General features: G+C 39.5%; 2 protein-coding genes across 2 annotated transcripts; both read right to left on the reverse strand.

The window, feature by feature from the left end:
• Positions 1 to 268: 268 nt before the first annotated feature.
• On the reverse strand, positions 269 to 1,204 carry LOC102267841 (olfactory receptor 7G1). Its single transcript, XM_014482970.2, has one exon. The coding sequence runs from the start codon at positions 1,202 to 1,204 to the stop codon at positions 269 to 271; it is 936 nt and encodes a 311-aa protein (XP_014338456.2).
• A 7,449-nt stretch (positions 1,205 to 8,653) lies between these two features.
• LOC106701561 (olfactory receptor 7G2-like) lies at positions 8,654 to 9,592 on the reverse strand. Its single transcript, XM_014482969.2, has one exon. The coding sequence runs from the start codon at positions 9,590 to 9,592 to the stop codon at positions 8,654 to 8,656; it is 939 nt and encodes a 312-aa protein (XP_014338455.2).
• Between the last annotated feature and the right edge of the window lie 4,693 nt (positions 9,593 to 14,285).

A 14,285-nucleotide genomic window follows, 5' to 3' on the forward strand; every position in this document is an offset into this window, starting at 1 on the left:
CAAATAATTAAATTGAAAAAAAAAAAAAAATAAAGAAACCACAGAGCTAGAAAAACAAGTTGGTTTTCAATGCTAAGTTGAAATGTAGTTGGCCATCATGTTATCTATTCACTTAAGAATTTGGTATCACAACATTGCAAATCAACTACACTTCAATCAAATTAAAAAAAAAATAACTTGGTGATGAAAGTGTCAGGCAGAGTAGTTCATTCATATTATTTTAATTTTGATTCATTCTAGAGTACCCAGCCAAAATCAGGTGATACAATCACAGCAAAGATATTCTTCTAAAGAGCTTCCCCAAGGCTCCCTTCATGTCTTTGTTCCTCAGGCTGTAGATGAAGGGGTTCATCACGGGAGTGACCACAGTGTACATCATGGAAGCCACTGCAATCTTCCTAGAAGATTCAGTAACTGCAGAACTAATATACACCCCAAAAGCTGTCCCATAGAACAAGGACACGACTGAGAGGTGAGACCCACAAGTGGAAAAAGCTTTATACTTTCTGCTTGATGATGGCATTCTCAGAATGGAAGAAACAATTTGAATATAAGAGAAAATGATTCCAAAAAGAGGAATGCCACCAAATACACCAGCTGCTAAATATATCAGGATGTTATTGATGAGGGTGTCAGAACATGCGAGTTTGATGACCTGAACAACTTCACAGAAGAAGAGGGGGATTTCCAGGTCTGTGCAAAAGGACAGTCGTAACACCATCAGACCATGGAGCAGGGCGTCTGCAGTGCTGGTGAACAAAGAGAGTAGAATCAGCTGAACACAGAGGCAAGGGTTCATGATGACTGTGTACCTCAGTGGGTGACAAATAGCCACATAGCGGTCATAGGCCATTACTAAAAGGAGAAAATTTTCCCACAAAACAAAAGTCAGGGCAAAGCAGATCTGGGTGATGCAGCCTGTGTAAGTGATGCTCTGGCTCTGTGCTTGGATGTTCACTAGGATCTTTGGGATCATGGTTGTGCTTAAACAGATGTCTGTAAAGGACAGATGGGAGAGGAAGTAGTACATGGGGGTGTGGAGGTGGGAGTCAGAGATGACAGCCAGGACGATGAGCAGATTTCCCAGGACAGTGACCAGGTACACGGACAGGAACAGGTTGAAGAAGATGGTCTTCAATTCTGGGTCCTCTGACAGTCTCATAAGATGGAATTCTGAAACATCTGTGTGGTTTCTGGGTTCCATGCTGTTGATGAGTCTGATTAAAAATATGTGATAACCAGGAAACTTCCCTGGTGATCCAGTGGCTAAAACCCCCCACACTCCCAATGCAAGGGGCTTGGGTTCAATCCTTGTCAGGGAACTAGATCCCACAACTAAAAGATTCTGAGTGCCACAACTAAGACCCAGCACAGCCAAATAAATATTCTTTTAAAAAGATGTGGTCAGGATACAATGAAACATGTAGTCCTTGAAGAAGAAGCAGGGGTATCGAAAGAGGTAAATGCCACTTGGGGAATGGAAGGAGACAAACTGAGGGAACAAAAAAGGAATGCCTTCTTTATGCATTTTTATTCCTGGGTTCCTTTAAAAAAAATGATGTGGAGATTTCAGAGTACAAACAATGAATTCTAGAAAGTTTTAAGACTTGGTTGTCTTTTTAAGTTATACTAGCTGTGTTCTTCTGATTATTAAAAACATTTGGTGACTTTGTAAAGAGAAACAGTGGGCTAGGGAGGCAGTGAAGATTCTATGTAACCAGCAACTTCAGTACCATGTGTCAGAAATAATATAAAGATATATCAAGAAACAGGAAAGCTAAGGTAAACTTACCAACCTTTCTGCCCATCCATACCATCACAGGAACACAGAGAAACGTCAGAAAAAAAAAGTCACCTTATTTGATATAGGGGATAAACCTATGGACACCAAGGGGGAAAAGGGAATGGGATTAATTTGGAGATAAGGATTGACATATATACACCACTATGTATAAGATAGATAACTAATAAGAACCTACTATATAGAACAAAGAACTCTACTTAATGCTCTGTGGTGACCTAAATGGAAAGAAAATCTAAAAAAGAGGGGGTCACTTTTTCATGGGTATATCTATAACTGATTTGCTTTGCCGAATGGCAGAAACTAACACAACATGGTAAGACAACTATACTCCAATAAAAATTAATACAAAAATAAAATTGCACTTCAGCTTAAAAAAATCTAAAAAAAGTCACCCTGTTGTAGAACAAGCAGATTTCTACTCAGGAAGAAAAGCTCAAGGTCACAGCAAAGAATATGGTATTAGTAAAACAGATGTTTACAAGTATTGGTACAAAATGCAAAAAAAGAAAAAAAAAAGTGTGAAGATGACATAAGTTAGGCAGAGACTGGGTTCTATCTGATGTAGGTACTGTCTTCACAGCCTTTCCTGGATAAACCTGTACCAAAATATTTGCCCGCATTTCCAAACATTCGCAAAGGGATATCACCTGTGATACCTAGCTGGGATCACAATAGGAAGAGGCTTGACACCTCTGAGGTACCATAGAGAAGAGCTGTTCTTAGGAAGAACAAAAGATCTGAATGAGTCACCATATCCTGGGCAGGAGGAATCCTTTACGAGAGGAGTCTCAGTTGCACTTCTTCCTTCCTGAGAGAGACTGCTGACTGAGGTGGTCACAAGCATATTACTGTCTTGAACCCTGGAGATTCAATTTCCAAAGTTCCTCATTAATCAGCCAATTCATTGTCACTGTGATCCCAGGACAGTGCAAAATCTTAAGGTGAAGACTACATGAGAGAAATTCAAGATGGCTGATTTTCTGACTCTATGAGGCCAAGTGGATACCATTCACTTTTCTGCGTCTGTGCAGGCTCACACCCATCTCTTAATTTTTTCATGGAATTGTAAGAGGTTCCAATGTCATGGCAAAATGCTAGTGTGCAGATTTAATCTCAGTATATTTAGATTTTACCCAATAATTGGAGATGGTATTCCACATTAATATTAATTGAAATATTTTTCATCTTTACGGAGATCAATGTTTTCATGTGCCTATCCATTTCTTCCCTCTATTTTTCACTGCTACTGTATGAATTTTGTTAACCTACAACTGTCATGATATAGTAAAACCAACAGGAGACAAGACGGCATTGTAAAGTCACTCCTTACCATCTTAGCATCTTTTGCTTCAAACACATAAAATAATAGAAAAGTATAAAAGACATAGAGGTATAAAAAGTTAAAAGCCAAGGGCTCAGTGGAGGTTTGTTATTGAGAAATTAGAGTGAACATGAAGTCTTGGACACTGCCTGGGACCTTACCTCTAGACTTAAAACAGTAGAAAATTTCAAAAGAAGCCTCAAAGGCAAAACCAAATAGAGCTACCTGATGGTCTGATGGCTGGATTTTTTATACTCTCAAAATCAGTGGGCAGCAGAAATTAGTTATTAGAGTGAATTCAAGGCTAGTTTTTGGTAAGGGCAGCTGTGAAGCTATTGCATGATAAAACATGAGAAACGGAGGAAGGGAAAAAACATAGCAATTAAAATGAATCCACATGGACAACCCAGAGGGATGGTATGGGGAGGGAGGAGGGAGGAGGGTTCAGGATGGGGAATACATGTATGCCTGTGGTGGATTCATTTCGATATATGGCAGAACCAATACAATATTGTAAAGCTTAAAAATAAAATAAAGTTAAAAAAAAATGAATCCACAGTTCAAACTTCAAAATAGCCTGGAATAACTTGATGCCAAAAAGCTCAACCTATCAAACCAAGAATCAGATCATCAATCCACTCTAGGGTGAGATTTTAAATTTTTTATTTTTTAATTGGTGAAAAATGGCTTTACAGTTTTGTGTTGCTTTCTGCCATACAACAATGCGAATCAGTCATAATTATATATATCCCTTCCCTCGGACCCTCCCTCCCCTCCCCTCATCCCACCCTTCTAGGTCATCACAGAGCGCCAGGCTGGGCTCCCTGTGTTGTTTAGCAGCTTCCTCCTAACTATTTTGTACACAATAGTGTATATATGTCAATGCTACTTTCTAAATTCATCCCGCCCTCACCTTCCCCCGCTGTGTCTACAAGCTTGTTCTCTACTAGGTTCATCAGTACCATTTTTCTAGATTCCGTATATATGTGTTCATATACGGTATTTGTATTTCTTTATCTGACTTACTTCACTCTATTTGACAGGTTCTAGGTTCATCCACCGGAGAAGGCAATGGCACCCCACTCCAGTACTCTTGCCTGGAAAATCCCATGGACGGCGGAGCCTGGTGGGCTGCAGTCCATGGGGTCGCTAAGAGTCGGACACAACTGAGCGACTTCACTTTCACTTTTCACTTTCATGCATTGGAGAAGGAAATGGCAACCCACTCCAGTGTTCTTGCCTGGAGAATCCCAGGGACGGGGGAGCCTGGTGGGCTGCCGTCTATGGGGTCGCACAGAGTCGGACACGACTGACGCGACTTAGCAGCAGCAGGTTCATCCACTTTTCTACAGCTGACTCAAATTCATTCTGCTTTATGGCTGAGTACTATTCCACTATGTAAATATACCACAACTTCTTTATCCATTCATCAGTTGATGGACATCTAGGTTGGTTCCATGTCCTGGCCATTGTAAATATTGCTACAATGAGCATTGGGGTACATGTACCTTTTAGAATTGTGGTTTTCTCAGGGTATATGCCCAGTTGTGGGATTGCTGAGTCATATGGTCGATTCACTCCTAGTTTTTAAAGGAATCTCCATACTGTTTTCTATAAGGGCTGTACAGGATAAGAATTTTTAAATAAATGTTTGCTTTTTACAGGGGACTTCTTTCACTCGGCATACCTTTGAGAATTATACAAGTTATTGAGAGTATCAATACCTAACTCCTTTTTATTGCTGCTATTATAATACAGCACATTATTTATGCATTGTCCGGAGAAGTCCACGTGGATATTTTTGTTTAGGCCAGTTATGAAAAGAGCCATTGTATTTATGAACAGTGTGGTGATATGTGATTTCATTTATGTGGTATTATGAGAAACACAAAGCTGTAAGGATGCAGAACAGATCAGTTCTGTTCTGTGGCTATCAGTGGCTCATAGTGATTCACAAAGACAAAGGAATGTGTGATTACAGTGCAACACAAGGCAGTTATCCATGAATGATGTAACTGCCTTGTATCCTGAGTGCAGTGGTGGTTCTAAGAATTGATACATGAGTTGAAATATAAAGAGCAGTACAGGGACTTCCCTGGTGGTCCGGTAGCTAAGACTCCATACTCCCAATGCAGGGGGCCCAGGTTCGGTCCCTGGTCAGGGAACTAGATCCCACATGCCCCAACTAAGACCTGGTCCAGCCAAATAAATGGATAATTTTTTAAAATAAAAATTAAAAATAGGCATTTCCCTTGTGGTCCAGTGGTTAGGTAGTGACCAGTCTACCTTGTAATGCAGGGGACAAAGCCTTGATCCCTGTTTGGGAAACTATGATTCCAGATGCCTCAGAGCTCGTAAGTCCATGTACCACAACTGGAAAGTCTGTGTGCCACAACAAAAGATTCCACATGATGCAACTAACATCCGACACAGCCAAGTAAATAAATAAATATTTTTTAAAGATCTCTTCAACTAACAGTGAAAAGCTTTCCACAAAAAAAAATTTCTAAATAAAAAATTAAGTTATTAATTAAAAAAACAAAGAACAGTACACAAAAATGCATTAAATTGTATGATATTTTAAAAATAAATTTTGGAAAGACTAAAACATAAGTATAGATAGTGGAGCAGTGGTAAAGTTTAAGTAGATAGTGGAGCAGTGGTAAAGAATGCAGGAGATGCAAGAGACACAGGTTTGATCCTTGGGTCAGGAAGATCCTCTGGAGTAGGAAACTCTGAAACTCTGTATTCAGTCGGGTATAAGCAACTGAATATATATACCCACTCCAGCCTTCCTGCCTGGAAAATCCCATGGGTAGAGGAGCCTGGCAGTTTACAGTCCTTGGGGTCACAAAGAGTAGGACATGACTGAGCACACACACACACATGCATGCGTGTGCACACACACACACACAAACATACACACACACACAGATAGTACTCTTAAAGACAGAAAGGAACCTGTGCATTAGAAATTAAAATGAAATATATATATATATATATATATATATCTTTATTCATAAAGAGAACTATATATATTAGCCAAGAGGTGGGAGCTTCCCAAGTGTCCACCAGAGGATGAATTGATAAACAAAATGTGTTATATACATATGATGGAATATTATTCATCCTTAGCAAGGGAGGAAAGCCTGCCACATGCTACAACATGCATGGAGCTTGAGAACATTATACTAAGTGAAACAAGCCAGTCAGAAAAAGACAAATTTCACTTATAAGAAGTATCTGAAATACTGAAATTCATAGAAAACGAAAGTAAAATGGTTACAGGGGCTAGGAAGATGAGGTAAAGGAGAGTTACTGCTTAAAGGAAACTGAATTTCAGATTTATAAGATGAAAAATTTCCTATACTGAACACTTTTAATTGTGAACTTAAAAATAATTAGGATGGTATAATTTAATACAATGTGTATTTTAACACCACAAGAAAGAAGAAAATTAGTATATGTAGACTGATAAAACAAATATTGTGAAATAGTAACTGTTGAATATAAGCAGTCCATAAATGGTTTTTAATTATATCATTCTTTCAATTTTTGCTGTATTTTTAGTTTTTCACAATCAAAACTTGAAAAAGAAAAAAGGACATGTATTGTATGAATTGTATGACATATATTATAAGAATTTTCAAATTAGAAACATTTATAGAGACAGAAAAAGGAACAGAGATTGCCAGGGACTGAAGCATGGGGAGAGTCAAAGGTGATGAAAAATAGTTGGAGGACTTCTTTGGTTGTGCAGTGGTTAGGAATCTGCCTACCAATGCAGGGGACACAGGTTCCATTCCTGGTCTGGGCAGATCCCACATGCCGTGGAACAACTAAGCCTGCATGCCACAATTACGAAGCCCACGTGCCTGGAGCCTGTGCTCTGCAACAAGAGAAGCCACTGTCAACAGTGAAGAAACAGACATAGAGAACAGACCCATGGACACGGGGATGGGGAGGAGGGAGAGGGTGAGATGTATGGAGAGAGTAACGTGGAAACTTACACCACCATATGTAATGTAGATAGCTAGTGGGAATTGGCTGCATGACTCAGGGAACACAAACAGGGGCTCTGGAGGGAGCTGGGGGTGGGGGTGGGGAGGAGTTCAGGAGCGGGGGACATGGGTGTACCTATGGCTGATTCTTGCTGATATTTGAGAGAAAGCAACAAAATTCTGTAGAGCAATTATCCTTCAATTAAAAAATAAATAAATAAATAAAACATGCCAGTGCGGGGTGGGGGGAGAGACAGAGAGAGAGAAAAGCCACTGCAATGAGAAGCATGATCAGCACAAGGAAAAGTAGCCTCCACTCACCGCAACTAGAGAAAGCCCACACAGCAACAAAGCCCGGCACAGCCAAAAAATAAAATAGGTGGAAACAGAATGTGGTGATGACTGCCCAGCAGTGTGAATGTTAATATGACACAAAATGGCACACCTTAAACACATTACAATTGCAATTCTTATGTTTTACATTTTACCACAATTTTAAAAAGCAAAATGAGAAAACAGTAGGCATATTATTTCATTTATAGAACTTCAGTACCAACTTTTCCAACTGAAGGTAATATGACACCATGGAAATAGCGACTAAAAATAGACCCTCAGTTAACAACAGACCCAGAGAAGGACAGTTGTCTTGGTTTCTGGGAATCCCTCTAGGTATGATGCCTCCATCTGATGCAGCCGTATGAATCCATGAGGGGAATCAGCCGTAGCATGAAGCCTCTCCATGGAGGAATGAATGAATCTCTACTCTCTCGTGCCTGCACATTTTCTGCCTCTGAAATTCCTATAATGAGGATAACTATCTTTACCATTTGAACATATTAGAGCAAGGATGTATGTGCTGTGTGCTAAGTCACTTCAGTCATGTCCGACTCTGCGACCCTATGGACTGTAGCCTGCCATTAGAAAGTCTTCCTCACTAATCAAGTTCAAATACCTCACAATCTTTTCAAATGACTGAGATAAGCTAATCATGGCAACTTTACAGATGATGAAGCTGAATATTGTGGATGCAAATATTCGCTTACACATGTCCCATTTACCAATGAACAACCCCAGGAACTCCTGAACTGGGGTGTGAAAGATCAGCCAGCATGTGTCACAATAGCCTTAACTCTAGAGTTCAGTTCATATGCTGTTATCCAGGGAATCAGGCAGACTCTATCTTTGTATGACCACAAACTTGTTTAAATCCTTTCCTTCACCTTCTCTGATATCCTTTATGCTGAGAACATTCCCCAGCAAAATTACTATACACAAACCTCTGCCTCAGACTCAGCTTCTCTTGGCCCTAACCAAAAACCTTATCTTAGAGAACTGAAATTTTGTGTCAAACATCACAGAGCTAGACAAAGCATAAGTTGGTTTTAAATCTTAAGTTAAAATGCACTTAGCCATCATGTTATATATTCATTTAAGAACCTGGTGATGAAAGAGTCAGGCATTCTAGCTCATCAGTAATCTTCTAATTTGGCCTTATTCTAGTAGCCTTATCTCAAGTTCAATGACACATCACAGAAAAGAAGCTACACTACCAATGAGTTTCCTCAAAGCTCCTTTCACGTCTCTGTTTCTCAGGCTATAGATGAAGGGGTTCATCATGGGAGTGACCACAGTGTACATCAATGAAGTCACTGCAGTTTTCCCAGAGAACTCAGAAATGGCAGAACAAATATACAGTCCAAAACCTGTTCCATAGAACAAGGAAACAACTGAGAGGTGAGACCCACAGGTAGAAAAAGCTTTATACTTTCTGCTTGATGATGGCATTCTCAAAATAGAGGAAACAATTTGAGTATAAGAGAAAAGGATTCCAGAAAGAGGAATGCCACCTAATATGCTAACTGCAAAATACAAGACAATATTATTAATGAGGGTGTCAGAGCAGGCAAGCTTGATGACCTGAACAGCTTCACAGAAGAAGAGAGAGATTTCCAAGTCGGTGCAGAAGGACAGTCGCAACACCAACAGACTGTGGAGCAGGGCGTCCACGATGCTGACAGATAATGAGATGAGAATCAGCACAGCACAGAGGTGGGGGTTCATGATGACAGTGTATCTCAGGGGGTGACAAATGGCCACATAGCGGTCATAGGCCATTGCTCCAAGGAGAAAATTTTCACAACTAACAAAAATCAGGGCAAAGCAGATCTGGGTGAGACAGCCTGTGTAAGTGATGCTCTGATTCTGTGTTTGGACATTCACTAGAATCTTTGGGATCATGGTTGTGCTTAAACAGATATCAGTAAAGGACAGATTGGAGAGGAAGAAGTACATGGGGGTGTGGAGGTGGGAGTCAGAGATGACAGCCAGGATGATGAGCAGGTTTCCCAGGACAGTGACCAGGTACATGGACAGGAACAGGCTGAAGAAAATGGTCTTCAGTTCTGGGTCCTCTGTCAGTCTCATGAGAAGGAATTCTGAAACATCTGTGTGATTTCTGGATTCCATGTTGTTGATGATCTGATGAAAAAGATGTGGTTAAAAAAGACATGGAAACCTGTGGTCCCTAGATGAGCATCAGGAGTATCACAAGAGATCCACACCATCTTGGAAAGGGAAGGAGATTAATGAAGGGAGGGGAAAAGTAATGCCTTCTGCATGCATATTTTTCTGTCCTTAAAATATCCAAAGTTGGTATTTCAGAGCATGAGCAATTAATGCTAGAAAGGATAAAGACATGGTTCTTTTATAAACTATCTGTACTGTTCTGATTATTTGAAACATTAGGGGACTTCCCTGATGGTTCAGTAGCTAAGACACTGTGTTCCCAATGTAGAGAGCCTGGGTTTGATCCCTGGTCAGGGAACTAGATCCCATATGCCATAACTAAGACCTGGTGCAGCCAAATCAAAAAAATTAGTAATTTTATAAAGAGAAACAGATGAGGGAGGCCACTGAAAATTTTGTCTGGATCCCCAGTGACCTCAGGGCCAGGGAAAAGAAATAATACATAGATATGTCAAGAACCAAAAATGGAAAGATAAGATGAAGCTTATCAAGTTTTCTCCCCTCCCCTACAATGACAGATGCACAAAGAAATACTGGACAATTCTTTAAAAGTCACCCTGTATCTGAACAGGAAGATTTCTAATCAGAAAGAAGTACAAGGTCATATAGAGAGTTTCATATTAGTAAATTAAATATGCTTACAAATATTGGTGTAAAATATAATTTAAAAAGGGTAAAGATGTCATGTTAGGCAGAGAGACTGGGTTCTAATCATCTGATGTATATACTGTTTTCACAGCTTCCCCTATATGAACCTGTACCAAAACACCAAATATTCACTAAAGGAATTTAGGCCACCTTGCTGGTATCACAGTGGAAAGATGCTTGACATCTCTGATGTACCATACAGAACAGCTGTCCTTAGGAAGAACAGAAGGTCTGAGTGAGTCACCAGCTCCTGGGCAGGAGGGATCATTTATGGGAAGAGTCTCAGGTGTGCTACTACTTTCCTAGAAAAGGTATAGTTGATTGAGGTAGTCACAGGCAAATCACAGTCTTGAACCCTGGAGATTTCAATTTCCAAAGCTCCTCATTAACCAGACGATTCATTGTCACTGTGATCCCAGGAAAGTGCAAATCCTTAAGATCAAGACTCTACGTGGGAGAAATTAAAGATGGTTGCTTTTCTGACCCCATGAGACCAAGTGGACTTTTCTGCATCTGTACTGCCTCATGTTCATCTCTTAACTTTTCATAAAGCTGTAAGGGGTTACAATGTCATCCCAAGACAACAGTGGTCAAGCATAATCTCAGTACATTTAATTATATTTTATCCATTATCTAACAGGTTGGCATGGTACTCCACATTAATATCAATTAAAATAATTTTCATCTTTAAGGAATTCAAGAGTTCCATGTGTCTAATGCCATATTTAAAATGGATAACCAACAAGGACCTACTGTATAGCTCAGGGAACTCTGCTCAGTGTTACGCTGCAGCCTGGATAGGAGGGGAGTTTGGGGGAGAATGGATGCATGTATATGTATGGCTGAGTTTCTTCACTGTTCACCCGAACCTATCACAATATTGTTAATGTGCTACACCCCAATACAAAATAAAAAATTAAAAAAATATTTTCATCTATTTGTCAATTAACTCCTTTCACTGTTCACTGCTATTGTATGAACTTGTGAACATACAAGTTTCTTGATATTTTAGAACCGACATGAGACAGGAGAGCCTTATACTGTCATCCCTTACTATCTTAATCTCATTTGCTTTGAACACATAAAATAATAGAAAATACAAAAGACTTAGAAATACAGAATTTAAAAAACCAAAGGCATTTGTGGAGGTTTGTTACTGAGAAATGGGAGTGAACACAAGAGTTGGGGACTCTTTCTAGGACTACAACTTTGGACTTAGAACAGCAGAAAGTTTCAAAAGAAGCCCCCAGGGCAGAACTGAATCAAGTTAGTCAGTGGTTTGGTAGCTGAATTTGGTGATGTTCTCAAAATCACTGAGTATCAGGGATTAGTTATCAGTCTGAATTCAAGGCTAGAGGACTGGTAATTGCCAAGGGCAACTGTGAATCTGTTAGGTGATAATGTATGAATACAAAAATGGAAGGAGAGGGAGGAAAAAACCTAGCAAGTAAAATGAATCTACAATTCAAATTTTAAACACCAGGAAGAATATGATCCTAAAATGTTTAACCTACCAAACCAAGAATCAGATCATCAATTTGCTCCAGGATAAGATTTTTTAAATAAAGGTTTGATTTTTGCATGGGGCTTCTTTCACTCAGCATAATGCTACTGAGAATCATTCAAGTTGCTGCCTATCTCAGTTATTCATTCTTCTTTACTGGTGTGTTTCTATTATGATGATTTAACCGCAGTTTACTTATGCATATCCACGGAAGTACATGTGAGTTGATTTTGTCTTGGGCAATTTTGAGTAGAACAACTCAAAGTATTCATGCACAGGTTGAGGTGATGTATGATTTCATTTATATGATATCATGAAAAGCACAGAAAAGGTAAGGCTAAAAAGCAGATCAGTGGCTCAGAGAGGTTCACAAACACGGAGGACCAAGTGCCTAGTCTGGTCCAGGGCAGTTTGTTGGCAGATGATGTAACTGCTCTGTATATTGACTGTGGTGGTGGTTGTAAGAATCAATGTATGTCTTAAAATACAGAGAGCCGCACACAAGAAGGGCATTTTGCTGTATGATCATTTTAAAACTAAATTTTTGAAAGATTAAATCGTGAGTATAGATAGCATTTTCAAAGAGAGGCAGGAAAGTGTGTAGTTAAAAAATAACAATTCTAGGGAATTCCCTGATGGTCCAGTGGTTAGGACTCTGAGCTTTGACTGTGGGGGCCTGGATTTGATCCCTGGTCAGGGAACAAAGATCCTACAAGCCAAGCAGTGCAGCCAAAAATAATGATAATAATAACAATTCTAAAAACAAATTTAATAAAACATCTGATATATTTACATACCTTTATTCATAGTAGCATGATTTACAATAACCAAGGGGTAGGAGCAGTGTCCATCCAAGTGTCCATCAAAGGATGAATAGATAAACAAAATGTATTATATACATACAATGGAATTACTTTCCCCATATCAGGAATTAGTTAAGGACGTGACTTATGATCATAGTCTCAGTGATAAGATAGAAGGTAATATCTTGTGGGGGTTTCCCCAGTGGCTCAGCAGCAAAGAATCTGCCTGCAATGCAGGAGAACAGAAGATTTGAATTTGATCCCTGGTTGGGAAGATGCCCTGGAAGAGGGCATGGAAATCCACTCCAGTATCCTTCCCTGGAGAATCCCATGGACAGAGGAGCTCGGTGGCTACAGTCCATAGGGTCACCAAGAGTCGGACACGACTGAAGCAACAAGAGTCGGACACAACTGAAGCAACTTAGCACGCACGCACAATCTTGTGGATGATGCCATGTAAGTATATATTATAAATAAAGCCTCGGTCAACAACAGACTCCGGAAGGACAGTCGGGTTTTTTCCTCTTGGAACCATGTCTAGATATGATACCTGCATCTGATGCAGGCATCTGGGCCCATGAGGGGAATCAACCCTAGCATGAAGCCACTTCATGGAGGAATGAATGAATCTCTACTTTTCTGCTCCTGTACATTTTCTGCCTGTGTACATTTTCTGCCTGTAAAATCTTTGTCATGAGAGATAACTATCTTTATAGTTTGGGCATGTTAGAGTCAGTATTTCTTTCCCTTATTTAAAGAAAGACTTCCCCACAAATCAAGTTCAAAACCTCACTGTCATTTCAAACTACTGAGATAATCTAACCATAACAATTTTTTACAACTGATGAAGCTGAATATTCTGGATGTAAATATTGGATCACACATGTCCAATATACCAGTACAGTCTCAGGAACTCCTGAACTGGGGTATAAAAGATCAGCCACTATGCCTCACAGTAGGCTTACATCTAAGGTTCAATTCATATGGTGCGGTCCATAGAATCAGGCAGGATACATCTCTGCATGACCACAGATTTAAGTCCTTTCCCACTTTCTATAATAAAGATAAATTAATATTTCCCCCCACTTTCTTTGTGCTGAGAACATTTCCCATGAAATGACCATACCAAAAATATCTGCCTCAGATTCAGCTTCCATGTACCCTAACTGGAGAAATTTATCTTAGAGAATAGAAATCATTTGTCAAAAACCACAGTGCTACAATTAGAGAACAAACTTACGGTTGCTGGGGAAAGGATGGGGAAAAGGGATAGTTATGGAGTTTGGGATGGACATGTACACTCTGCTATATTTAAAATGGGTAACCAACAAGGACCTACTGTATAGCACATGGAACTCTCCTTAACATTAAGTGGCAGCCTGGATGGGAAGGAAGTATGGGGTTGAATGGATACATGTATATGTATGGCTGAGTCCCTTTGCTGTAAGCTCTCATAACATTGTTAATCGACTATACTGCAATACAAAATAAATTTTAAAAAATCAGTGCTAAAAAAAAAAATAAAGTCAGGTATTAACCCTAAGTTAAAATGCACTTAGCTTATCATATTATCTATTTATTTAAGAACCTGGTGGTGAAAAAGGCAGGCTTTCTATCTCATTAGCATTCCTTTTACTTTGATTCATTGTAGTGAACTCATCCCATACCCAATGACACA

Source organism: Bos mutus, chromosome 7 (genome assembly GCF_027580195.1).
Source record: "Bos mutus isolate GX-2022 chromosome 7, NWIPB_WYAK_1.1, whole genome shotgun sequence".
Lineage (NCBI taxonomy): Eukaryota > Metazoa > Chordata > Mammalia > Artiodactyla > Bovidae > Bos > Bos mutus.